This window comes from Eleginops maclovinus, chromosome 13, assembly GCF_036324505.1.
Source record: "Eleginops maclovinus isolate JMC-PN-2008 ecotype Puerto Natales chromosome 13, JC_Emac_rtc_rv5, whole genome shotgun sequence".
NCBI classification, from domain to species: Eukaryota; Metazoa; Chordata; class Actinopteri; order Perciformes; family Eleginopidae; genus Eleginops; species Eleginops maclovinus.
The window spans coordinates 7,039,398-7,067,180 of record NC_086361.1 but is presented as its reverse complement, the minus strand read 5'-3'; the positions used below and the strand labels follow the sequence as shown (position 1 = coordinate 7,067,180).

The 27,783-nt window shown below is 40.3% G+C and overlaps 2 protein-coding genes across 2 annotated transcripts; one reads left to right on the top strand and one right to left on the bottom strand.

Annotated features, from left to right (window-relative positions):
* Positions 1 to 2,983: 2,983 nt before the first annotated feature.
* slc39a7 (solute carrier family 39 member 7) lies at positions 2,984 to 11,835 on the bottom strand. The gene is made up of 8 exons (XM_063898665.1): positions 11,509 to 11,835; positions 9,917 to 10,407; positions 8,818 to 8,986; positions 8,076 to 8,156; positions 7,706 to 7,840; positions 6,991 to 7,104; positions 4,352 to 4,548; positions 2,984 to 3,827 (listed from the first exon to the last, which is right to left on the bottom strand). The coding sequence occupies exons 2-8, from the start codon at positions 10,397 to 10,399 to the stop codon at positions 3,573 to 3,575; spliced, it is 1,434 nt and encodes a 477-aa protein (XP_063754735.1). The 5' UTR covers positions 10,400 to 10,407; positions 11,509 to 11,835; the 3' UTR covers positions 2,984 to 3,572.
* A 936-nt stretch (positions 11,836 to 12,771) lies between these two features.
* LOC134875237 (major histocompatibility complex class I-related gene protein-like) lies at positions 12,772 to 25,812 on the top strand. Its single transcript, XM_063899713.1, is given in 9 exon segments — positions 12,772 to 12,786; positions 13,600 to 13,735; positions 13,738 to 13,863; positions 14,017 to 14,062; positions 14,064 to 14,293; positions 14,415 to 14,714; positions 15,016 to 15,108; positions 19,442 to 19,566; positions 25,693 to 25,812. Coding segments are annotated over 9 exon segments (1,191 nt in total).
* The last annotated feature ends 1,971 nt before the right edge of the window (positions 25,813 to 27,783 follow it).

The following is a 27,783-nucleotide window of genomic DNA, read 5'->3' as shown; positions in this document are numbered from 1 at the left end:
CAGGAAATGTTTTTTTTTATAAGTTATCTAGCTAAACTATGCATTGGATGCCATTGATGGAGCTGACGAGCTAGCTAACGTTAATGTAATGTTAGCTGAGCAAGGCACCACACAGCTTAGCAACACAAAAAACGTTTCTATTGGGAACAAAGATCAAACGTTTTCAATGTGCACAACCACAATGCATCTTGACGAACTTGCAGTAAGGACAGGGTGTAGTGGGGTCCTTTGCTAGTTATTATTTTTTTTAATTACCACAATTAACGTTACAGTTACTAGGTCGTGGTACTTTGCTGAGCTGAAAATGGCACGAGTTATATATTTCCTCATATAACTCAGCAACTAGGCCTGCATGTCTCGTGATAATGATTCTCAAATTTGTGTTATTAAAAAACCTACCCTGTACATTCATGTAGGCCACAACAGTATTTTAGCTAATTAAAGTGTGAGGGAAAGCGTTTTTCTTGCCAATTTCCTATTTAGACCCATGGTCTTCAAAAATGACTTGTTTTTGTAGGTCTCGACTCGGTCTCGACCCTCCAAAGACTCGGTCTTGACTCGGTCTCGACCACCCCAAAATCCCAAAGTCTTGGTCTTGACTCAGACTCGACACTTTAAGGTCTTGGTCTTGACTCGGACTCGATATAGGTGGTCTCGTCCCCATCAGTGATATACTGAATGACCAGGTTATTCCATCAATGGATTTTTTTTTGTATTCCCTGATGGCATGGGCATGTTCCAAGATGAGAATGCCAGGATCCATCGGTCTCAAATTGTGAAAGAGTGGTTCATGAGACATCATTTTCACACATGGATTGGCCAGCACAGAGTCCAGATCAAACCCGAATGAGAATCTTTGGGATGAAGACTTTGCGCAGTGGTCCAAATCTCCCGTCATCAATACAAGATCTTGGCGAAAAATGTATGCAACTCTGGACAGAAATAAATGTTGTGACTTTGCAGAAGCTTGTGGAAACGAGGCCAGGCAGTGTATTTACAATCTGTAAATGTGTGAGGTTGTTAACTCAGGTGCCTGAGGATAGATTGTAATGGAGAAAATAATCTCTCTCTGAATACTGAATTTTCTCCGCTCAAGTGTAAATGTTACCAGAGCATCCCAAAATTTGGTATTTCAGGGTTGTTCCAGTAATGCAACAGTGACATTTTGGATTGTGTACCTCTGTAAACTCTACAGTTTCAAGCTTATACGCAGTCATTGTTTTATGTAACCTCGACATTATTTCCTTAATCGTAAAACGGATATCTTTTGTTTGTTTTTCTTTCATGGGTAACTGAAATCCCACCTACATAATTAAGTTCTGGAGAAGTAAAGAGGAGTGGCACATATTTCTTTAATCAGCACATAAACAGAAAACACGTACATAAGAAACAATTTCTTATTTGGTTATACTTGTTTATTTCCTTTTAGTCAGTAGATAAGGGAGGAGTCGACAAGAGGTGTGCCCCACACATCTCAAATTTTTATGTATTAAGAATACACAACTGATGCACACTTCTCAACTACACTGTGCTCTGAAAGGCAGGCACAGACTGATCATACTGTCATCTTTGCAAACTGAAGGCAAAAAGCACATTGCACAAATGCTGCACAACCACCTCTCTTTTTTATGCACCCTTCTGTACTTCTTCCTGTACCAATAACTCTCAAGCTGTCAGCGGTCTCCAAGTCTGAGTTCTGATTTACAGTTGGAGTGTTGATGTGCCGTCCTCGCATCTCGCAGACACGACAGAACATATTTTGTCTTGAACAGTATTTAGCTCTCTGCAACAGACTTATAACCCCCTTCGTTGACACCACATCACATAATTTAACACCATCCTTTAAATAAATCATAATTATGTCATACAGTTGAATTGTTTAGGTTCCTGGTTCCAAACAACAGGGACCAGACCCCCACTGAGGGCCTTTAAAGCAACTTTGCAACTAAAGGATTTCATTTATTGGTCGGAAGAAACAAATATAATTGTTTGATTTTTCTGTTTGATTTATGAAGATGCAAACATTTTTTAAAGCTTACAGTATAAAGGCACAGTGAAGACCCTAACCCTAAACACAAAACTCAACAGAACATTGGCCAAGCATCAGGGAGAGGAAAATATTACATATTACAAAAAGAAGTGCAACATGTTTTTTGTTTTTTTAGTAGGCCAAATACAGACCGAGATATGGATTAAAAAGGCCGTTTTGCTTTTCAACCTGAAAAAGAGCATACAGTATGTCATCTTCGACATTCCCAAATGTAAGCAGACTTATGAGGCATTATCGAGAGAAAATAATCTGCTCCATATTCAGCTAAACCTTTGGTTTTGACTCAAACTTCCTGCAGATGTTGTCTTCAATATTCAAGTGAATTGTACTGTCTATCAGTTTTTCTGTGATGTAATGTTATGCATTAAATATAATGTTTAATATCCATAAAATATACCACTTGAAAAAGGATAGTAACTATTGACGTCATTTGTAAAACCACTTGTGATATAAGACTGCATTTTCATCGAAGACTTTTGGCCAACACCCTCAACTGTTTATTTAGCCAGAATGCGGTGAAACTTGATCTGCATAAAAGGTATCAGGTGACATGTCTTCATACTCCTGTGCTACTGAGATCATCTGACACAGGAGAATCCCTTCTCAGAAATAAGAGCCAATTGAGAAATCTTCTGCTTCGTCTCGTGGCCAGGTAGATTGATAGCAGACTCATTATGTTTCTTCAAACTGAATTTCTGTCATGTACCATCTTAAAAACGGGCATTTTAATATTTACGCACTTTCTGTAGCAAAACAAATGATAGTAACAAGTATGTACCTTTACTTAGAAAACACTGTAAAGTAATCACAGGAAATGATCATCACAGCAGCCGGTATTCTCCTCGATTGGTAATAAACTATACAGTAGATTGTGTAGGAATGGTGAAGGCTGATTTTTACTTCATAGATATTTTAATGACTTGAGAGTACATCTGTAGAACCCACAACATTTACTTTTATTTTGTGGAATGTAAAAATATTAACATTCAACATCTCCAGACAGACATTAAACAGCACTGCAGTGAGAACAGTGCAGCCCGAACATTGCTTTACCTTTCACTGACCCAACTGTGAAATGTAGATTTTATTTGCAAAGGGACAGAAAAAGTGCTGGAAGAGGAATTTACTTAAAGCCCCTCTTGGAAACCGGCCACAGGTAAATGTGAAGCTGAAGGATCCGGTTCTTGATCGCAGTGAGTAAATTGTGAAACCAGTGAACAGAAATATCTCATCCTGTCTAGATGGAGACCCTTAATGGAGAGCAGTCCTCAGAAAATATTTAAATCAGAACGTTTCTTTCCAGCTCTCAGTCTCTCCCAAAAAACAGTGTTACAAATCAGGACGTGAAACACCATAAAAAACATAACAAAAATCATCCATTCGCCATCATTAGGTGGTGCTCGTCCCAAAACAGAATCAATAAAAAAAGACAAACAATAATCCAATTGGACTCTACTTAAAACCAGCATCATTTCTTTTCCAACCGTTTTTTGACCCTTTTCTCCATCCACTCTGCTGCGTTTCACTCGTACTCGGCGATTAGCACCATCATTCCGACTCCAAACAGCAGGGCCAGAATCTCCATCAGAGACTGGCCGAAACTGGTGCGGCCCGCTAGCAGCTCTGGGAGCACCGTCACCGTGGCGATGTAAACGAAGCCGCCGGCAGTGAACGGCAGGATCCAGGCAGTCGCCGCAGCGCCCACACCCTCGGCCAATAGGGAGCAAGATGTGCCGGCTAAAGCTCCCAGAGCGGTCAGCAGCTGTAGACACATGGCCTGATGGGAAAAAGGAAGAGGAGGATTCATGTCTTACGAGTCTCAAAACCACCACAGAATTCTTCAGAACCACTTCTTTTCCCCTTTGAATCTATTGCACAAATGTAGCTGGTTATTTACAAATCAATCTGCATAGAAAGGTGAAAAAATGTAACCTGTAAATACACACCTATTACTGGTATAGACCCCAAAAATGTCAATTTGCTGACAGCTCTTTCTTGAAGTTTTGACACTCAAATCTGAATGTATAGGATTTGTTGGGCCAATGACAAAAACAAGGAGGGATAGTTTGACACTATTGTTACCAATCAGACAATCCTGTTTCCCAAAGTGGTTTATCTAAAGGGGGATCCCTGTGATATTTCACAAGGTCAAATTGATTATATATACAGTATATATATATATTCAGCAAAGTCCATTTATTCGAGGACTGGGGATAGAGAAGACTGGGGCGATTAACTTCCTGCCTATTGTCTGTGTTGTACAAATTCTGAGATGAAGCCGAAGCTTGAGTAGTCAGTTACCTTTTTTTTGGTGCAGCCAGACTGGACAAGGATGGCAAAGTCTCCAATCTCATGTGGGACCTCGTGCAGCAGGATGGTGAGGGTGGTGACGGCGCCAACAGCAGGACTGACCAGGAACGATGCTCCGATGGCCAGGCCGTCAGTGAAGTTATGTGTGAAGTCAGCTGCAAGGTTCAGATAACCCGACACCTTGATGTCTGTCAGAGGAGACAATAAAGAAATAAGGATAAGAACACACCGTTTCCTGCCAGCCTGCCACTACACACAGGTCCAGGAATACTTATATTGCCCTTTTCTGTTAGATCGAGGACACGTTGTTCATATAAAGGTTCACATACCTGTGCCAAACAGACTGACTGATGTGATGCCAAAAGAAGATTACTTTTCAACTTCTATATATTTTTTAACCCCGCAGGCAAATTAAAAGCTTATGTTCCATATATACAGTGGGGCAAAAAAGTATTTAGTCAGCCACCAATTGTGCAAGTTCTCGCATTTAAAAAGATGAGAGAGGCCTGTCATTTTTATCATAGGTATACCTCAACTATGAGAGACAGAATGAGAAAAAAAATCCAGGAAATCACATTGTAGGATTTTTAAAGAATTATTTTCAAATGATTGTGGAAAATAAGTATTTGGTCAATAACAAAAGTTCATCTCAATACTTTGTTATATACCCTTTGTTGGCAATGACAGAGGTCAAACGTTTTCTGTAAGTCTTCACAAGGTTTTCACACACTGTTGCTGGTATTTTGGCCCATTCCTCCATGCAGATCTCCTCTAAAGCAGTGATGTTTTGGGGCTGTCGCTGGGCAACACGGACTTTCAACTACCTCCAAAGATTTTCTATGGGGTTGAGATCTGGAGACTGGCTAGGCCACTCCAGGACCTTGAAATGCTTCTTATGAAGCCGCTCCTTCGTTGCCCTGGCGGTGTGTTTGGGATCATTGTCATGCTGAAAGACCCAGCCACGCTTCATCTTCAGTGCCCTTGCTGATGGAAGGAGGTTTTCACTCAAAATCTCACGATACATGGCCCCATTCATTCTTTCCTATACACGGATCAGTCGTCCTGGTCCCTTTGCAGAAAAACAGCCCCAAAGCATGATGTTTCCACCCCCATGCTTCACAGTAGGTATGGTGTTCTTTGGATGCAACTCTGCATTCTTTCTCCTCCAAACATGACGACTTGAGTTTTTACCAAAAAGTTCTATTTTGGTTTCATCTGACCATATGACATTCTCCCAATCCTCTTCTGGATCATCCAAATGCCCTCTAGCAAACTTCAGACGGGCCTGGACATGTACTGGCTTAAGCAGGGGGACACGTCTGGAACTGCAGGATTTAAGTCCCTGGCGGCGTAGTGTGTTACTGATGGTAGCCTCTGTTACTTTGGTCCCAGCTCTCTGCAGGTCATTCACTAGGTCCCCCCGTGTGGTTCTGGGATTTTTGCTCACCGTTCTTGTGATCATTTTGACCCCACGGGGTGAGATCTTGCGTGGAGCCCCAGATGGAGGGAGATTAGCAGTGGTCTTGTATGTCTTCCATTTTCGAATAATTGCTCCCACAGTTGATTTCTTCACACCAAGCTGCTTACCTATTGCAGATTCAGTTTTCCCAGCCTGGTGCAGGTCTACAATGTTGTCTCTGGTCTCCTTTGACAGCTCTTTGGTCTTGGCCATAGTGGAGTTTGGAGTATGACTGTTTGAGGTTGTGGACAGGTGTCTTTTATACTGATAACGACTTCAAAAAGGTGCCATTAATACAGGTAACGAGTGGAGGACAGAGGAGCCTCTTAAAGAAGAAGTGACAGGTCTGTGAGAGCCAGAAATCTTGCTTGTTTGTAGGTGACCAAATACTTATTTTACCGAGGAATTTACCAATTCATTCATTAAAAATCCTACAATGTGATTTCCTGGATTTTATTTTCTCATTTTGTCTCTCATAGTTGAAGTGTACCTATGATAAATAAAATAAAATACAGGCCTCTCTCATCTTTTTAAATGGGAGAACTTGCACAATTGGTGGCTGACTAAATACTTTTTTGCTCCACTGTAGATGATTGACAGTGTCATAAAAGCGACATGTGTTTGCAGACCCAGGAAACCACTCCCTCTTCTACTAAACTGGCACAACCACATCACGGCTGTATACCTCCGCCTGCTGATGCAGTTTGCATCCATGTCTGTTCAAAATGTCATCACAATTATAATAATGACCCCATGAAAAAATGAGTCCCAGTGACATTTAACCACCACAATCAAATCAGTTCTTGCTAGAAAACAAATAGAAAGTAGATACAAGGTGTTCCTGAGATATCACTTTCAGGACAATGGTAAAATAAAAACTGCTTTTGCATTAAACAACCCATTTACCCTTAAATACATACAACATTTAGATGCCACTAGAAAAAGTAGTTCCTATACATAGGACTAAACTGTGACATTATATAGTAGGACTGTTTGAGGACATTGATTAAAACCTAATTAAACTTAACATGTTAGCTGCCAAATTACATGACGAAAGGAAAGCATAATGCATTATTATCACTCCCCAATTCAGACCTGGTAGTGTCTGACCAGCAGAGGGAGCTACTGTTCTTGGTTCACAAGTAAATCTGTGATTCTACATGTTGTTCACCTGTGGTCTTTGGCTCCTCTTTCCTTGGCACCACTTTGTCTTTGCTTTTTTTCCCCTCTTTCTTCTTTTCCTTTTGTTCTTCTTCTCCATCACTGTCTTTTTCCTTGGGAGCATCTGGAAATGTTACAAGACAGTTCAGTGCCCAGATTGAATATCGAGACGATTACAATAGTAAGTAAAGAGGCTTTAGATCTCTAAAGCCATTTGGGCTAATACACAAAATAAAGTGTGAAGAACTGACCCTACTTAGTCCTGCCTATGAATATGTTAAAGGATTTCCCACACAGACTTTACTTGGGCGGGCCGCCCAGGTAAATTAACGGCCGCCAAAGTATATTTTGCGACCCATTTAGGTTTTTCTTTTTTCTTTTATCCGTCCGCAAGCACGACGCCATCCGCGATCGATTAACTAGTGGACAATGATCTTCTCGCTCTACGCCTCCTGTACCTGTTTGCTCTGCTATCGTGTGTAGGGTCTGCTAACAAGCAACAAAACAGAAAGGGAGATCTTACCAGAAAAAATTACCCCAAGACGCGGACACTTAAAAGGTAAAGTGTGATGCGACGCGACCTCCCCGCGGTCATGCGCTGCCACCCACCCAACCCCCCCCCCCGGGTCCGGTTATCTGCACCCCCCCAAATATATTTCAGATCTGTGGGAAACACTGTTTTATATATAACAATGAATGTGTTCCGTCAGGTAACATTGGCGTACCATGTGAGTGACCGTGGGAATGTCCGTGGCTGTGGCCTCCCTTCAGTGCCCGCACAAACTTCTCCACAACCAGAAAGGCTATGATCCCACCAAGAACCCACAGACCCACCGACATCATGTGACCGTGGGCAGCCCCTGTGCAGGAAGACGACAGGAAACACAGGTTAGAACTGTGACACATGAACAGAGTTAGAAACTGACTGAGGCCCCATGTTATTGTAATACACTGCTGACAGTTAAAGGGTATATGTCACCATCTATAAAGTCAAAATAGGGTATTTCTTTGACTTCTGTACATTTTTTTGGACAGATTTTTGCAACTGAGACCTTCTGATGACATACGCTCAGAGAATAAGCAGTAACTGCGTACCGTGGGAGTGGCCATGGTCATTTGACTCTTCACTTGCATGCGAGTGTCCGAGATCTTCTTCTCCATGGTGAGAGTGGGGCTCTGTGCACAACACACAAGAAGAGACATTCAGATCGAAACAGACAGGCTGAGGATCCTGCTACAATGTCTGGGTTTTCAATTTGCTTTCCGTCATTGCCTTCATATTGTTTGTTTATATCTGTGTAAAGTTTGCAGAAGTGTTGGTTGGAATGCTGATAAGAGATTGATAGTGAGCTACAAGATCAAAGAGCAAAGTAAAAAAGCTTGTTTCTTAGATGTCCTTACCTGTTGTGTATTCAATGGAATACAAATAAGAGCCTAGTGGGGGTATCTACAGCACTTTATCAGGAGGGGACTTTTTTCACTGTCGTAGCATGCTTGTGTTGGGTGTTGAAGAAAGGAATGTGTTTAGGTAAAAGGCCTGTCCCTATGTCACTGTTAGTAAGCTTGTGTGTGTCGTGTGGAAGTGCGTGTGTGTGTGTGTCAATTTAAATTGACCTGCATATGACGTTGATCATTAGTTTGGTTGATCATGCTCTTTTGTTTGAAAAACACCTCGCTGCAATTACGCTCTTATTACACCACGCATATTTTCCATCACAAAAGCACCAAAACACACCTCTCGACTCAAATTAGCAAACATTTTCTAGAGGAGAGTGTAATCAAACTGAGTAACAATTGAGCAGTCATTAAAAACCTACGTCTAGCGATCACTACCTACCCAAAGCGTGTGGTATGAGGTGGAGGAAGGCGTCACCCAGCAGTCCACCTGAGGCGAAGCTGAGCAGCACCTTCAGCAGGTTCTGGTGCTGGTCACTGTTGGACTGAACTGGAATCAGGAACAGGATGAGGAAAGGGGCCGCACTGATCAGCAGGGTCGCTCCAATAGCCTGCCGACAGGGATGAGAGATTTACTTTGCATTAGCCTCATCAAACTGCAAGTTAACCGCAATGCAACATGAGAAAACCGGAGTTAGAGGGGGAAAGGAGCAGAACTGTGATCTGTGGGGAGGATAATCTATGCTAAAACTGAATGTACTGTGCTTTGTCAGTGATCAATAACAGTAATTCAACTAACAAAGAAATGGTAACTACATGCAGGGCTGTACAAAAAAATATCATTCTCCTTGAATAATAAAAGTAAAACAACAAAATTAAGCAGAATTATTTATTAATAAATGATTATATAAATACCATTCTGTATGTAATAATGGAACAACATTAAGGGGTATTTCATTAAATCACAGTACCTAAAAGCATTCACATTATAAGAGTAAATGTGTTTATTGCAGTGAAAAAAGATGAGTATTGATAAAATGAGATATATTAAATATAAAGCTGAAGCTAGGAGATGCTTATATTTGTACAGCATAAAACTAACTTCAAACAGGGAAAAAGTGAGCCTGGGTTTTGTGCCAGACTATTTCTTGGCCAGAGAGACTTCCTGCAGCCTTAACAAGCAGATGTGAGAGTGGTATCAATCTCCAAATGTAATGCTCAGCACTATGAAGAGGAATCATTTCCAAAATTCAGTTTTGTGTTCCGGGAAACAGCTTTTATATTAAACCCGCTCTTCATGCTAATATTTTTCCAGGAAGGTTGGCAAATTCCTACTTGAATTGTGTATCTGAATAGGAGGAAACTGATCTGACCTGAGGGCTGCTGCTTACTACAGGGTCTCATACAGTGTGACTCTGAGCAGCACCACTGCTAGATAAAATGCTTTGCATCTCTTTTCCTCGAGACTAATATAAAACACATATTCCTTGCAACATTTCAGACAGACAACCCATTGTTCACAGCTTAGCCAGTGACCTCACCTGCGTCCAAAGCTCCAACGTATCCCTCTTCTCTACTTCTGCCTCTCTCTTCACCCTATCCCCTCCCTGTGAGTGCAAGTGTCCATTTTCCTCCTTATGCACCCGAACAACCTCCTCCTGATGTCCGTGATCATGAGCATGCCCATGATCATGAGAGTGTGCATGTCCGTGATCATGGGCGTGTCCATGATCATGAGCGTGTCCGTGCCCGTGATCATGAGCGTGCCCGTGATCATGTCCGTGGTCATGAGAGTGAGCGTGCCCGTGGTGCTCCTCTTCCTGCAGAGGGATGTTAGCCTCGGCGCTCCACTTGCTCGCTCCGTGGAACATCTTCACTTCGTCATGGTCATCGTGGGAGTGCCCGTGGCCGTGGGAGTGTGCGTGTCCATGGTCGCCATGGGAATGGCTATGAGCGGTGGTTGAATGGGAGGCTAACAGGATGACTGCAGATGCGGCCAGTGCCAGCAGACGTACACAGTCCATGTTATCCCCTATGACAAAGCGAAAAGTGAAGAAGAGAGAATAAAAAATTTAAAAAACACAGGATGTCAGAAGATTTTATTTAGAGGCCATGTGTACATCTATGATCAAGATACTACATTTGGACTTGTTAGCAGCTGAATGCTGGTAATGTATGCATTTATTTTGCACAACTCTTCAATAGGTTAAAAAGGGCCTAAAATCCCTCTTTTTCCCTGTGATATCAAAGAACCAGGAATGAAACAGTAGCAAATGCTGGAACTGTTTACATTGAAATATTGCAGCACTAAATTACTGCAACTTTTGAATGCACTGATTTGTTTTTGTATGTGCAGTAACCGTGGCGCTGCATAATGAAAAAATACAGCTGCAGTAGATTTTGTTTTATCTCTCCTAGTGTAAGGAATTGCATCATCAGCCAATGAACCGTGTTCTCGAGGGTATATGTGTTACACATTCATTCATTTGTAAATCACTTTAATGTTGGAGCTGGTAAAATGGGGCTAGTTTAATTGAATTTATATGCTGCATAAAACATCATCACTTGGGCTTATAATTGACTTACATTTCCTACAATATTTTTGTGTTAATAATATGAAACTGCTAAGTAACTACATCTGACAACTACAGCTGTAGCGTATAAACACACCATTGCATCAAATGGAAACACTCAATTATCTTGTATTTGATTAAAGATTAAAGTTGTGCTAAGTTCACACATTAATGTGGCTGTGTTGTGGAAATGCAAAACTGTTAATGCAATACTGTTGTAATAACAATAGCAGTCATACCGACACCTTCCCTGTTAGCTGATTTAATAAAGATCTTTTTCAGCTTGATTTAGAACCTTGCATTGTTTTATATCGTGTTTATTTACTGGCAGCATCCTCGTAGGGTGTTGGTATGAAGCGGAAAATTTGTAAGTGTTAAATACATGTAATATAACTGCAAACAATGAAAGCCCCACTCATCAAACAACGACCACGCATCACACAAGTTGTATAGAAAGCCTGCTAGCTTTACTGGCTAGCTAGCTAACAACTTGCTAACATGTTGCTGCAGCAGAATTATTGACTGCGACATAGATTACAAAACAAGCAATTACTTCTCACCGGATTGTGTCAGATATCACTGCCTGCTGTGCCACTGGATAACTCTCCGTCCTGCGAGCAATACGTTTGATAAAACGCTTATACTTGTGTCTGCGTGGATGCTATTGTTAAGACGTGGCATTTACTCAAGTAAACTCACTGAAATCTCGCGAGGTCGCATTCCACTTCAAAATGTGCCTCCTTCTGTGCTCTCTTGTTGTTTCTATTTAGATAAAAAGCTTGGTTTTATTTTCCTTTAGACAATTATTACAGGATGAAGACCTATTTAAGAATAATTGTTTGAACTTTTCCACTCCTATATACTGGGTAAAATTGCATTGATGTAGATACAAGAGGTCTGAAAGGAAATATCGCGATATTAGCGTTGTCACTGAGACTCACCTATTTAGGCTGCGAGACTGCAGGAGCATCCTGGAGGAGAAAAGGATGTAGATCCGCTTGTTTTCTACTGACACTGCAATTACATAATATAATAGACCTTTATGGAGCGAGGGTTTAACAACACCTTAAAAATACAGTTTATTTTTTACAAATATTTGCAGTATATCATGTAACAGAGAACGCAGTTTGATCTACAAAAGTACCAACTGTGAGGCAAACCTACTTGTAGCATATTTACTACAACAACTTCAGTACATTTCAGATGAAAATATTTTACTTTATAGCCCATTAGAATATTTGTTTGATGGCTTCAAATTATCAAACAATTATAAAATAAATGGTTCCAGCAACAGAGCGGTATATCAAGTACTTGAAATGTGCTACACCTTTACAATCTGTTTTACATTGGAATGGTGTGCAGCCTAAAACTAAATTGGAAAAAGTAGAAATAGACAATTATATTTCATCAGAATATTATGGGAAATATGATTTAAAATGGTCACTTCTGAATTGAGCTTTTTCCATGTTGGTACTTAAAGTTTATTATAATGCACTTTTTTTCCCTTTAATATCTGTAATTCTTCCACCATAATATATTTATAGAAACAACAGAACAAATATTTAGAAAAAAGTGTATATGTTTTTTTATTTTCTCAAAGCTGCATCATTTTCAGGAATGAAAAGTTGATTTTGTTTGTAGGCAAGCAACAATGACATAAACATAATTAACATTCCTATACAGTGTGGTGGAATGTAACCGAATACTTTTACTCAAGTAGTCTACAAGTACTTGAGTGTTGGCACTTTATGCAAGTTTAGCTCTTTAGTTCTAGGTTTTACTCATCAAAAGAAAATGAATACATTATTAGTGTTGCTTCTGTCATGCCACATCCGCAGGTAAGGTCAGTGTGCAGTTATTTCCTGGTATTCCTGTTTGCTGCTTTCAGTGGAGGGTAGCATATACTTTCCCTTTCTACATTTTTAATAACACCATTATGTGTCCAATTGATGCTGACGTAGGGCATATATGAACATTATACATATACTGTACATATATTTTATAAATCTCTCCACGAGTCTGTTGTGGTTGGCGATCCCGGACACAAATGTCTGAACAATAAGAAAGAAAATGACTGTCTAAAGAATGATGTGCACCATGAAAGAAGCTTTCTGAAAAGGCTTAAACATGGACTCAGCGTTTGTAGTCCTTTTTGTGTTTAACAAAAAGTCTGAGTACAGCTTCATCTGTTTCTGTTTGCCTGCGAATTGAAAAGTTGCAGGTGGAATGTTTCCAGTGATGACATGACATGATGTTAAATTGCACATCATTATATCAACATCATAAGGAGAGCTGTTTCTGATGTTTTCTCTTTTCTTTTTTATAGTTGAAAAGATCATTAGAGACAGGTTTCAAGGCAATAAAGAAAAGGAACTAAAAGTAACTTAATGTGTCATGTGAATGTTCTGTTTTTAAGAAACATTCATTATTTGTGTTTTTTCAGAGACTTCTGCAAACAATCAGTTATTTATTGAAGCTTTTGCCCCACCATATATTTTCCTTTTCATTAAATGTAACAGATATTGTATGCTGTGCCTTGAGGACAAGGGTCCTAATTTCCATTAAATTATGCTTTTTTAAAAAGGGCCTTTCTGCACACAGTAAAACAAAAACAAAATCATTAAAAAAATTAAACATTTTTTTTCTTCCAGTTAAACATTCCCTGGGCTTTTTTTTACACTGGATCTACTGACGTCCCAAACTTCCCAGAGAGGGTTGGTGTTGTGGTTTTTGATGGAGTTGAGTTTGCTAACTACGACAGCAACATTAACAGAGTGGAACCCGAACAGGGATGAAGAATCAATTAGAAGATCAACCAAAATACATGGATTTTTACACTCAAGAGTGCCGTTATCATCAAGACCACCTCAAACTAAACATTGAGATTTTTATGAAGATCTTCAACCACACTGGAGGTGAATTTATCTTTCTAGTACTACAAATAACACCATCAAATGTCCATTGATCGGAACACTTATATGTAATAACAAACCTTAATTATTTGAATTGATTTAATAGCTGTTTTTATTTAGTAACAGCAATGACTGCAGTCTTTCTCCTTCTCGTAGGAATCCACACTTGGCAGGAGATGTACGGCTGTCATTGGAATGATGACTGTGGAGCTTAAAGGTTATATTCGGTATGGTTATGATCGAGAAGACTTCCTATCATTTGACCTGCAGATAGAGTCAGGGGTTGCTCATAAAAAACATGCAGTCCTCACAAAACAGAAGTGGGATAATAATAGAACTCTGTTTCAACAGAATAACTGCTTCTTCACCATGGTTTGTCCAGATTTGCTGAAGGAGCATGTGTACTATGGGATGAGCTCTCTGTTAAGAGCAGGTAGAATCGCATGACCGGATGTTGATTAGCAGTTGCATCAATGTTTATTTCTGTCTCAAATTTACAGTGAAATAGCCATGATAGCAAAGCAACTGACAGTCAGCATCTTCTATATGTCCAGGTCTCCCCTCAGTGTCTCTCTCCCAGAAGTCTCCCTCCTCTCCAGTCAGTTGCCACGCTACAGGTTTCTACCCGGACAGAGCCGTGATGTCCTGGAGGAAAGATGGAGAGGAGCTTCATGACAACGTGGACCCCGGAGAGATGCTCCCCAACCACGACGGATGCTTCCAGATGAGTGTTGACCTGGAACTTTTTTCAGTCCTAGCTGAAGACTGGAAGAAGTACCAATGTGTGTTTCAGCTCTCTGGTGCGGAGGACATCGTCAAAGTACTTAACGCAGCAGATATCAGGACCAACAACGGTACGACTGGAATTGTTAGTAATGGGTGTGAGAAAGATGCATTTGCAGTTCATTTCATAGATTTTCCTTCTTCTAAGGTGCTAGATAGGACTGTTTGTTTTAGTGGTAGACTGATTATTTATCTATTACAGTTTTTAAATGAGCTAACATCAGGGAAGGCCTTTACCGGACTGTGGAAAAACCATATCTGTCCATCATTACTTTCCTGTGTTCATGCACTGCTGTTGCGCTGTTACTGTACTTCTGTTCTTATCTGTTTGTATTTATGGTTCTTGTCCAATTGATATTATTCTTTCAACAGAGAATGCGTCTGAAAATGCAATGGTCATTGCAATAGCAATAGCTGCTCGTCATGTCATCCCACTGGTCATCATGGTTTGCAAAAAGAAGAAAGGTAAGAAAAACAAATGGAAAATTGAAATACATTTGGACCAGACATCTTCTATAATTTTTACATTGCAGTGAAGTGAAGTGAAAAAGTTTTAGGGTTTAAGGTTTAGATATATTCAAGTTTAACTTGAGCAGGAGAATGAATGATAGTCATGTTTGGTTGGAAAAAGGTGACAAATATTTTACAAATATGTCAACTGAAATCATGTTTTGTCTCCTCTTGTTTCAGACGAAAACCCTCCATCTTGTGAGTAAAACTTTCCATACTTAGTTTTGCTTTCAGAATGACCATCCTTTGCAACAAAGTGTTGCAGCTGTTATTAAAGGAAGCTCAGTGCAGGATGAATAGACTAACAGTGTGTTTCTGACCTTTCAGGAGCTGAGGGTAAATCTTCGGTCGATGAAGTTCCAATTTCTTCGATATGTTCCTACCGGGACTGTAAACATCTATGTTGTCTTAAACATGGCTGTTTTTGTAAATTGTTTGACTCTTAGAAAGATATTCACACATGCTTTTCGTTTATTCGTTGTGGAGTTATAGTATTCACAGATTACATTTTTATTTGTGGAATTTGTTTTCCTATTTTGAGATCATCAAACATGTGAAGATGAGACATCATCCAGGTCATCAGACGGACATCTTGGGTCCTGCAACAGGAGTTGTTGGAGAAATGTTTTGCAAAATGGCAAAAGCCTACTGTATATACAAAAAAGAGTGTGTGTGTGTGTGTGTGTGTGTGTGTGTGTGTGTGTGTGTGTGTGTGTGTGTGTGTGTGTGTGTGTGTGTGTGTGTGTGTGTGTGTGTGTGTGTGTGTGTGTGTGTGTGTGTGTGTGTGTGTGTGTATGTGTGTGTGGGGGGTGTAAATATTGTATTAAATGAAAATGTTTGTACTATATTTGATGGCCAAATATTTTGTATTTTATTGTAGAATCAATATTGTAAAATAAAACACTTCCAACTTTTAAATTTGCATTTATTTATTTTCCTTTTTTCCTCTTGTGTTACAACTTTTAATATACATGATGAAGTTTATCACTGAAACATTGGTGGAAGTCACATAATGTTTTCTTGAATCACTGACTAATCTTGCAGTACATTCTAAAACCATTGTCACAACCCAGGTCTCTTTACTTGGAAGACAGGCTGTTGAAGTCTGACAGCAGTTATTCATGCAGGAGCAAGAACCAAGCTTAAGTGATTACGTTGGGAAAGGAATTGAAGCAGGCAAATGTTCTCGTCTAACATTATAAAATGGGATTGGGACTTTAGAAGCAGTCAAGCAGAGACAAAGAGTATTTGTGGAATTTGACAGAAACAGGCAACAGACAGTCAATGTAAATATTTTACAGACAAACAACAAGTCTCAAATCTGTAAATCTGTATCTTTTTTTAAAGGGTCACTGAAAAACGTTTTACATGGTCTCAAAAATATAACAATAAAGGAACTAAATCTCCGGGCTTACGCGCATGTCAATCCTCATGTAACCACTAGAGAGCAACATAACCCTGATATGAGCTGCTGTGAGGGAAGTCAGCACAGAGAAAAGAGCTGCCAGAGAAATTAGAACCTCCAGCATTTGGTTGGCATTATTACACTGTTTCCTTCTGGTTTATTTTTACAAATAGCATGTTGTCCATGTAATATAAGATCCAGAACTGCATTATAAATTGAAATTAAACAATATAACTTTTTATAATTCATATTTATACGTTTTTCCTCAATTGCATGGTTCAGTGAGTGTTATTTTGTATATATTGTGCCTTTATTTATGCCTCTATGTGTTCATATGTAAATATATGCTGTATATGTCTATGTTGATGATGTATGTATATATATACGTGTGTATATATATAAATCGGTGAGCAGGTGTGTATGTATGTGGCCAATCCATGTGTGAAATTGATGTCTCATGCTCCCTGAACCACTCTTTCACAATTTGAGCCCGATGGATCCTGGCATTGTCATCTTGGAACATGCCCGTGCCATCAGGGAACAAAAAATCCATTGATGGAATAACCTGGTCATTCAGTATACTCAGGTAGTCAGCTGACCTCATTCTTTGGGCACATAACGTTGCTGAACCTAGACCAGACCAACTGCAGCAACCCCAGATCATAGCACTGCCCCCACAGGCTTGTGACCTTCTTTTTGACCGGGCAGTGTATATATCTTTTGTATGTATGTATTTGTAGGATTCTGGGAAACAGTATTTTGATATCTCTGTCTATACACACAAACTGAAAGATTGACAATAAATTTGACTTTGACTTTTGACTTTGACTTATTGGATGATTTTAGGCATGTTGTTTGTATGTCATCGTGGAGAACTTAGTGACCAGGAGGTGAAGCTAGTTCAGAACAAAATCAACACAAAAACCTTTAAGTCTATTTAATTCTAGGCAAATGGTTTGTCTATCAGAAACAGTTGCATCTATATGATATGGAATCAAAAACATATCGTTTAAGCTAGCCTACAACTTCCAGATTTATCATTTTCAGTTTGCTTCAATTCCCAAGATTCCTTTTAAATGTAATCGAGAACCGTCTCAATGTAACTCTCTCCCCAGTCACAGTCGAACTGCAAACCCTCACACATCCTTCAAAGAAGCCCTCACCCCTTCACTCTAGCTTCCAACTGCTGAAACTCCATGCCCCTCCACGGGGGTTGGGTGTGATAACCATTTTAATATATAAATAGATTATTACACAATATTAAGTAAAATAATAGAAAATATTAGGTTCAACTTAATATTATTGCGTTCAACTAATCTAATACAGTTGTGTGAAATTTCTTGAGATAGATTTAATCAAAGTCAACGTTTCCGTTTTTAGCAACTCACTATGACCAAATCACAACACCAATTTACTGAAACTACTGAACAATTGAATTGAAATTGCAAAGTTGTGTCACTCTAGACGCAGACTGATTGCAACTGTATTTTATTTTCACATTGTAAATATAAGTAATTGTTTTAATTGATGCAGGTTGTTGTTGGTTGGTTAAACAACGTTTGTCACATCATGCCTTTCTGTCTCTCGCTTCAGGGCCCCCCCCCCCCCCCCAATTATCGCCCTTCTTTACCTGTTGCCCATTTTGCTTTCCCTCCAGTCTGAGTCACCTGACCTTCTCCACCCACCTGCTCACTTGTTCCCACTTTTCTCATCCACCCTGCAGATAAAAACCATGCCTTTTCCACTCACTCCCTGTCAGATAGTCATGTTCTTTGTTGCTTCTTGATATTAGTTGTTAAGCTATTAAGCTACGATGACCCTTGCAATGAATCCCTACATTCTTCCTGTCTGTCCAGTTTTCTGCGTTTGGGTCCTGCCTTGCACTCACCCTGTGACAGTGGTAGGTATACAGTATATGTGTTTGCTCCAACTCTAAATCACATCTGAAAAGTACATCAGCCCATTGGTGTTTCAACATTTCAAATGAAACTCTTTCCTGCCTCCTCTCCAGCACTCTGCTGTGTTCTTCATTGCTTTAACTTCATTAATATGATTACAGAGAAGTTGTATCTTTGAGGCTCTCTTTTTAGAGAAGGTTTCCAGCATTCATTTGAAAGGGCTGCTCTCTGGTTTTTGTTATTGTTACATCAGTCTGCTCGAGGGTCTTGTGTCTTCTAGAGCGTCTGTTTCTGAGATGACTGCTCAAGGAAAGGACTACAAAATCATGCTGGTTGTGGGGCTTTTTTTTAATGTATTTTGCTTAAACAAGAACAAAAAAATGGAGACCCGCCTTTTTGTTTGAGGACAAAAATCAACCATAACACAAGCCTATTTCTCTTCAACCTGTCCGGGTTTGAGTTAGTTTTTTGTGACCTGAAACACTTATATCTGGAACTTTACACTCAGCATATTAGAACATGATCTCAATAATATGGCAGCATCCGAGTGTTTGTTTTGGCCAAACCCTGTTCACTCACTAATATTGGTCAGTGTAGTGATGGCCAAACACCAAAGAACCATAAACGCTTTTTCCATTTCATACTTTGAGAAACGACATCTTCACTGGAATGACAGATGTCACATGCACTCCCAGACAGACAGACAGAAATTTGAATCAATCAATAATCTTGTCATTGAGTAAAGTCTACTTCAAGTTCACACGTCCTCAGGGGCGTCTGCAGCCGGCTGCTCATTTTGTCCGGGGGAGCTCCGCTGACCCCTGAGCCACTGCCAGGGATTGTTCTGATGCAAATTAGGAGAGGGAACCAATTCATCGTTGCACAATTCGATTAGACATCTGCATATTGAGCATCTGCACCCCATGAAAATCTGCCAATACTTACTCTCCCTCCCCCTGCCCCCACATTCTCTGGCCCCCCACAGGGGCAGCGCACCACGGCCCCAGGGGTACTCTCTGTCCCTGCTCCCCCTCTTGTCCCCTCCTGACCCTGTCAGACCCCGCTACAATACCTGACCCCGCCCCAGAGATGGGACGATTGGAGTTCAAGGTAAATGTCCCTTTCTCTGGGTCCGTCTGCAGGCCGCCCTGCGTGGCCCCTGTCCGGCCCTTGTCCAATAATCACATGCACCTCTTTTTCTTCATACTTTCTCACAGACACACGCACACACACACACACACACACACACACACACACACACACACACACACACACACACACACACACACACACACACACACACACACACACACACACATTACAACCTTTTTCTTGAAAAGTCATGGGTTGCTTCGAAAGTGAAGGTTTGCCTTTCTCTGGTGCTTTCCTATTGTAATCACATCGTGCCATTTCCCTCCTTTTTTATCGCTCTTATTGATTCAACAGGATCTCTTTCAGGGCTGGGAAGAGAGAGCAAGTATGTCAAGAAGTTTAAAGCAACATGCATTGAGCCTCACCACAATTTGCTCTTGAAATGTTAGTGTATAAAGTTTAATTTACACAAGTATGTTGGCATGTGTGGAATACACTATTCAAGCAAAGTGCACTGTGTCTTGATTTTCTTGTAGAAACTTTTTTACAGAACTTTTTAAGACACTTATTTGATAAATGTTTGATAGAGTGCATATGTGAAACGTCAAATGTTTTCATATATATCCATTTCAAGCAATACCAAGTGCTCTTCATTTTTCTATTTGAGTTTAAAGCATCCCATTTATCAAATGTGATTCTTACAGAAAACTGTAGTTCATGTATGTTAGCACTGAACCAACATTTGGCAGAAATAATAAAAGATGTATTGCAAAAGGTAATAATCTAAAAATGATTTCTCCATAAGAGTGTGATGTGAGCATACTTTTGCTGTTGTTTGCTGCGCTCCTCCAGCACCCCAGACCTTTTAAGTGCTAAGCTTTAACTTATCAAACACAACTTATTTTCTATAGCACCTTGCATAGAGCAGTTGATTTATTTACTACCAAATCAAACTGCGCAACTGTTCGCTATAATTAGTTAATTGCTTATTGCAAGTGTCTCAGACTACTAAATTAAGTAGGAAGTAATATACAAACAAGGTATTGAGCAACAACAAAGTATTTTTTATGTGAAAAAAAGAAAAGCTTGAAACAATTCAGACATCCTGTCCTTATGTGGTTTGCAACTTGGTGTAACTGAGTCGTTAAGGATTGTGGTTTTCTCTCATTGAATGTCTTTTTGTAATGTGAGTGTGCACACATCGGTCCTAAATTATTTCTCTACTCAGCACAGTGATTTATCTTTATTCTCCTCTGTCGTTGGGTTGACATCAAGCAATTTCATTCGCTTGAAATGTTGTGCTCTTTTTTTCTTTTTAAAGGAGAAGCCCCGTGCTTTACTGTAGGTCTGCTTTGTGATAGGTGCTGTAACTGTTCAACTCACTTTCCCCCTAAATATTTCAAGTTCACCTGTATGTTTCACAGAATGCCTTTGGACAGCTCCCAGATAACAGACATGGACTTGTTACATCCACCTGTAGGCTGTCCTTTAGTGAAATTTTTCATTCACATCCAGGCATCCAAATGAATTCAACATCAGCGTTTTAGAAAGATCTTTAACCGTAACGTTAAAGCATTGAGTGTTTTAATGTTAATGCACCTGACACTAAATCTTAAAACCTGTGTGCCAGGGTTCATGTGCGTTCCTCGTTGCACTTGGTGTTGGTATGTGTGCCTATGATCACTTTGAACCTCGTCTCACTAATTCTTGGCAGGAAGTGAGGGTCAGCAGCTCTTGGTCGTAAAACTGCTTTTGGTCGTTCTCCCGGAGTGCAGTGGCAGGGGAGAGGACAGAGAATCTCTGTCACCTCGTCATGGCACGGGATGTGAGGAGATCGTTGGGAATGCCAATAATTGCTGAAACCAAGGATGAGCTGCTGCTCTCACTGCAACAGAACCTCCTGCATTTCAATATAAGACCATTCAAATATGAAATAACTAAAAGGATGATGCATGCCCTTTATCTCTTTACAATGAGAAAAAGAAGGCTTCTTTTTGTCAATTTAAAATCAAAGATAATGTTACATAAATGAAATGGTTTTAAATACATATTCAACAATAAAATCACAGGTCATCTCAGAGATATCTGCTCAGTTGAGAGTTAACCAGATTTTAAACTGGTGGTGAAACAACTATTAGAAAAATCTCACTCGTCACCGGCTTGAGTTTTAAAACAAGATACATGTATTTATTATCCTCGACCAGTGTCCTTCACATGCTTATATACAAGAGAGGGTATTACACATTACCTAGTCTCTTCTAGGTAATCATACATCTTGTCATATACACTGTTATACACTTGGGCCCTCGTTATCATGTGCTCCTCTGTCCTTGAAAGAGTACATTCATTATTTTACCAACAACTATTGAGTATTTACTACACTTATTTGTGAAAAGTTTTAACTTATCCGTTCCGTTTCCTGTGCATGTAAGCAAATGCATCTAATTGAAAAATGGCCAATATCATAGAGATGTTTTTTAGTTTATTGAACAACAGTTTCAACCTCAACATCGCAACAAGACACATCCTATCCATGTTAATATGCATACAAAGGAACAGGAATTGACGTATTAAAACTGACAAAACATCAGAAGATAAAATACATTTGAAAACTAAGAATTTAGCTATGGAATAAAAAGTAACATCATATTAAATATACTCTTTAAATTTACAATCAGTATCATTATATAACCTTTGTATTGTGAAGATTTATAACATTTTCCCTCCAATTTTTGGGGGTTTTAGAAATATGTAAACAAATGTGTAAACATTGGAGGATGTTGCTTTACTAAAGTTAGGAGGACATTTCATTGATTTTCAAGACACATTATATCATCTTCAAAATTGATTGAGTTGTCAAAATTGCTGTCAGTGCGTTTTATCCGCTGTGGAACCAGGAGCTCAGCGTTCTCCCATCAGGATATATTTGTAGCTACAACACAATGTTCAAAAGCCTTTGTCCCTCATCCTATTGCTGTGATCTGCATCTCAGGGCTCGAGGACAAAAGGTGTCAAACGGAGCGTTGGACTTGGCCTGCCATGTCCTCCCAAGGCTGCTCCTAATCCTATTACTGTGCTCTGTGGAGGAGTATGGATCCCCGCAACTATTAAAGTCTAAAGAGGCCCTGTGTATTTACTCTGTGCATGTGTGTGTGTGTGTGTTCTAGTGTGTGTAATGGCATTGTAAGCGACTTCTTATCCACGTTGTCATAATGTGTTATCCACTGATGCGGCTCAAGGTTTTGCTGTCTTATTCTGTTCGCTACGGAGCAGGTGGACATTTCAATCTCTACTGCTGCTGTAGATCCGCAGAACTTCAGCCACTAAATCTGTCTTTCTTGAAGCTTCACCTCACAATTTTTAAAGTTTGGAGCGTATTTCATGATGCAGTTTTTTGCAGTTTGCATCTGTAATATGAATAGCATATACAGAAAGTATCTTTTATTTTAAAAAAGGCAAAACTCTCACATTTTTTGACGTTTTCTTTATAGATCTTTAACATTTGACAACTCAGCTGGCCTGCACAACGTCAGAATCAGAAAATGGTTTATTGCCAAGAAGATTTTCACTTTACAGTACACATATTAAGAGAGAAATTAGATTACAAGTAATGTTTAGGGCTAATAGCTTGAGTTTGATCAGTTTGAACAGGTGACAGCATTCCACCTAGATAACCCATTGGACACTAGTGCAGCTTGTACGCCAACACAAAACATGTAAGATCTTTTCTGGAACCTTGGCTGTTTTAGTCTCATATATGAATTATTATTCTCCCTTAATAACAAGGACCCCATATTGTACTAATTTTCACGTTCATACTTCATAACATACAACATGTTTACATGCTATAGGATATGAGGATAGAATCAGAACATTTGATCATATCACCCCTGTTCTCATTTCATTGCATTGGGCTCCCGATTCACACGAGATCAGACTTCAAGATTTTACTGTTAACCTTTGAAATCTTACATGGACTAACACCTCCCTATTTATCATCATTAATTACCCCGCGTATATCTATAGACTCCCACAATCCCATAATGCCAGTCTCTCCATCCCCAGAATTCACAAATCATCAGTAGGCGGCAGAGCCTTTTCCTTCCGAGCACCTCTTCTTTGGACTCGTCTTCCCATTCAGATCCGAGAGGCTAATTCCGGTGATTCCTTAAAAAACACATCTCTTCCCATCTGTCGTCCTTGTCACTTAGTTTCCATCACCTAGTTTCCATCTTCATGCGCATCATTTCTGTCTGGTTTTACACATGCTATTATCAAATGGCACTATTGGCACTATGTTGTTTTTATAATTGTTGTGCTATGATATTTGTATTTTGTCTTTGTCTTTGCTTTTGTTTGCTTTGTTCAACACTTTGAGGCATGTTTTTGTGATTTGGGGCGATAACACATTTAGATTTGATTTGATTTATAATGTTTGAAGTATCACTTTGTTTTTTTCACACTGGGTGCATTACGGTTGCTCCACATGCTCCATTATTGCATGTGCTCCAAATTTACAGACAGTCCAGTTTGTGCCAGATTGCAGTCCTGTACTAGAGTGACTTTACGAAGTGAAAATAAACTGGGACACAAAAACTGAAATGATCTGTATATTATATAGTTGTGACCAGAGATTTCACTTGAAGGTACTCTTTTTTGTTGTTGCAGTATCACAGGTATTGTTATAACCTCTAGTACCAAAAGGGCTTCCCAGGGATGATTGAAAATGGTGCGCAGTAAAATTACTATACACACTTTTAGGAAACGTACACTTTTTGTCCTTATAATTCTAAATTGTGAAAAACAAATCTGTGTTGAAATTGGCAGAGGAAAAGTTAGCAGCAGGGGAATTTCTTTCTTTTTGGTATTGACTACAACATTTCTGTTATTATGACATCACTGGTTGTGACATCATTAATGTAAGATAGTCCTGACAGAACGCTTAATGCATGCTGTTTTTTTTCTCCATGGAGTGAGTGTTTCATAACTTCCACAGTATTTATATAGCAGTTTGAATCTTCTTTTTTCTGATAAAAATTAACATCTCACTTTTTACGATACAGTATGCAAACTTTAAATAGTGACACTGTCATATCTTGAATGTTGTGGGTTTAAACACCTCAGCTCTTACTGGTAGATTATTTGTTGGTGATCATAGAAAGATATCAGCTTTATCATGAAAGCCAAACTTGTAATATTGTGGATAAAACTTTATTCTAACTTATTGTTAATCACAAGCATCCTCTGTGTAAGTAACCTATATGTCTTTATACATTTTTTTACACGTCCCCATGGAATCACTGTTTTCTCCTATTAAGCATTGTAAAACAAACTTTATTTCTGCCAATGAAGCAGGACTTTAAGAGCTTTAAGCTGTGTAGATTAGTGGTTTTAAGAAGAAAAAAAAACTAAATGTTGTTATTTTTTACTTTGATCATTTTTAAATAACTTATTTGGTATTTCAACTTTGCCTATGTTGGCTTTCAAATCTCAAACTAATTGTTTGTAACACCAAACAATTATAAGAGATCACAAGGTTCAAAGCCTATTTCCTGGACAGCTTTTGACACAAGATGTATGATACAGAAGTTCTAGATAAAAATATAATTTTTCGACATTATGGTAAATGTGCTTTCCCATGCTGAGCGAAATCTTTATTCATTAGCCGCCTTCACTTTGTCTTATTGTCTGCGAGCAGTTTTGAGCTTGAAATGACCAGAATGAAAAGTTGTTGAATGCCCTTTTGTTTTTTGTCACCTATTTGGCTGAAGTGCAGGCCACGGCCACACAGACACACGCACACACAGTCGTCCACAACCTTTCAAAAGTGGCATTTGCGCGTACATTGAACAGAGTCAATTGCCTGTCAAATGCTATGCGCGATTAGACACCAGTAGGTATGAGGCGTAATGCCGGCGAGTGTGTGAACCCCATGGCCCTTCTCACTCCCCTTCACCTTCTACAGCCCCCCCCCTTTCTTTTTCATCTTACCGCCCCAGTTCAATGTTAATGTCCAGTGGTTTCCACTTTTCGGACGTCTCCCACCCGAGAAAAAACCCCAGAGAAGAAAGGGCCAAAAAGTGAAAGAAAACCAAACCTTCCCTCCTTCTTTTCTCACCCGGCCTCCTCTTGTGTGCTGTCCAGCTGGTTGTGACCCCTGACCCCCTGACCCTCACTCCTGACCCCTGGACCCGTTCCCACGCCACGCCTTTTTGTGTCCACCTCGCCATGGCAACACCTTGGTCACTGCTGCTGCCACGGTAACAGATGGACAGGGGCCTGGAAATAACTTCATTCAGCCCTGCCCGCAAAAGGGTGAGTACCATGCACAATCTGCCCTAAGCGCCCCCCCCCCTTCCTTCCCCTGTCTCACACACATACTTGGACACACACACCCTGCACCCCCAATCCAACTTTGACACCTCCTGTGCCGCATTCACCCCAATCCCTTTGGATGCATTCCCTCAGCAGGGGCCTCTCGGTATCAGGGCCTGATAGAGTCATTACATCCAAGATCCCAGATTCACCCTGGCATGTACACGGCACAAACATGGTATTAAGAATAAATTGCCGTTGTTGGCAGAGAAAAGCAGATAAAGACACCCCAAAGTCACCCACATATCCCATTTCACACTGCTGGTATTTATGGTCCGGGGCGTAGGAGCGCTTACTTCATCACCGTGCTGTAATTATCTCTCTGCTTCTTTTATTAGCCCTATTGTTTTCTCACATCCTCTGATGAGAAGAGGGGCTGGGGGAGAGAGTTGTAAAGACACAGAGCTGAGCAGCAGGGGAACTGTTTGCTAACTCGGAGACAAACGACAAACTGAATGGCATCGTTGAGAAGCTCAATAAGGTGCAGCAGGAAAATGAACTGCAACAGTTTTGGTGCTAATCAGTAACTAACCTCTAAACAAGGTTGCATGTGCTTTGTCTCCTTCTTTGGGGAACACCTCTCGGAGAGACACTGTGAATAGATTAAAGGCGGATAGTGTAATTACTCAGTCGAATGGGGTCTGTGCAGAGGAAGAGAGGGTTAACACTGCTTGAAACACACTTGTCTTTGTAAAGAGACCTCGGGGTCTAATCTCGCTGTCCCTGCAGAGAGCAAACAAACAAGTAAACAAACAAAATGGCGACCACTGACGCAACGGAGGTCTCCAACGATGGCCTTCAACTTTGTCCTAAGCATAAAAAACATGTGGAACTTTCATTTTTCAATCAAATTGAGGATCCATGAAAAATGTTTCAGCTAAACCACCTGGGCTGACTGGGTAGCACTTGTGGGGGGGGGGGGGGCACCAACCGCCAACAGACTGACCATTGACGCCAAACCACACAAGCGAAGCCACTTATTCAATTTTTGGGGATTTCGTATCCTATCCCTGAATGCATCTGCATCCCTCTATATATTTCCCTCTACTTTCACTCCCCCCCTCACCCCTCCTGTGTCCAACACCCCCTCATGCTACCCTGTTCCCCCCCCTTTTCTCCCTCCCCCCCTGCCTCTCGCCCAGTTCATTGTACCAAAGGAGATTTTCTCCATTGAGGCCCAGTCTCTTAGGTAACCCCAGCGCTGCATGAAATGAGGAGAGGAAGGGGCAAGCAACATGGAATGAGAGAGGAGAGAGAAAGAGAGAGAGAGAGAGAGAGGGCGGGGAAATTGGGAGAGAGGGCGAAGGAAATGTAAAGGCAGAGGGAGGGACGGACAGAAAGGGTTGAAGAAGAGAAGGAAGAAGGACGCAGGATCAGTGGAGGCAGAGACGGCGAGAAGAAGAGATGGAGAAGTAGGACAAGTGCAGTCAGACAGCGATACAACCAAAACTCGACCAAGACCTGATGGAAGGATGAGGGGAGAGGATGTCTGCCACACACGTAAGGATGAGTCCTCTGTGGCTGAGAGGGACTTTATCTCCTGCTTTTGCATTAATTCTTGATCCAGATTTTAGGCCGCAAAGGGTCCAAACACTGGGTACTACTTTGCTTTTGTCTTCATGTCTTTTAGCTTTGAGTTGATTGACTGTTGTACATTTAATTATTTACAACCTTTTTTTGCTTTTTAACAGTGCAGGTCTTTTTTCCAAATAGCCTGTGTGGTGGCAGTATCTAAAGACAAGTGCACACCAGATGAGGTCTGGCCTCCAGGCCTCTTTTAAGACCAGCATCACTGCCTGTTTGAGTTTTTGTCAGAAAAATGGAGCAATTATTTTAGTTTGAAATAGATAACAGAGAACA

What these genes read in the sequence shown, in the direction of transcription:
- slc39a7 (XM_063898665.1), bottom strand. Translation starts at nt 10,399, where the DNA reads ATGGACTGTGTACGTCTGCTGGCACTGGCCGCATCTGCAGTCATCCTG. An exon ending in TGACCATGGCCACTCCCACG is followed by an intron (nt 7,841 to 8,075) that starts GTACGCAGTTAC and finishes CTTCCTGCACAG; the next exon opens with GGGCTGCCCACGGTCACATG. An exon ending in CTGGCTGCACCAAAAAAAAG is followed by an intron (nt 3,828 to 4,351) that starts GTAACTGACTAC and finishes TTTTCCCATCAG; the next exon opens with GCCATGTGTCTACAGCTGCT.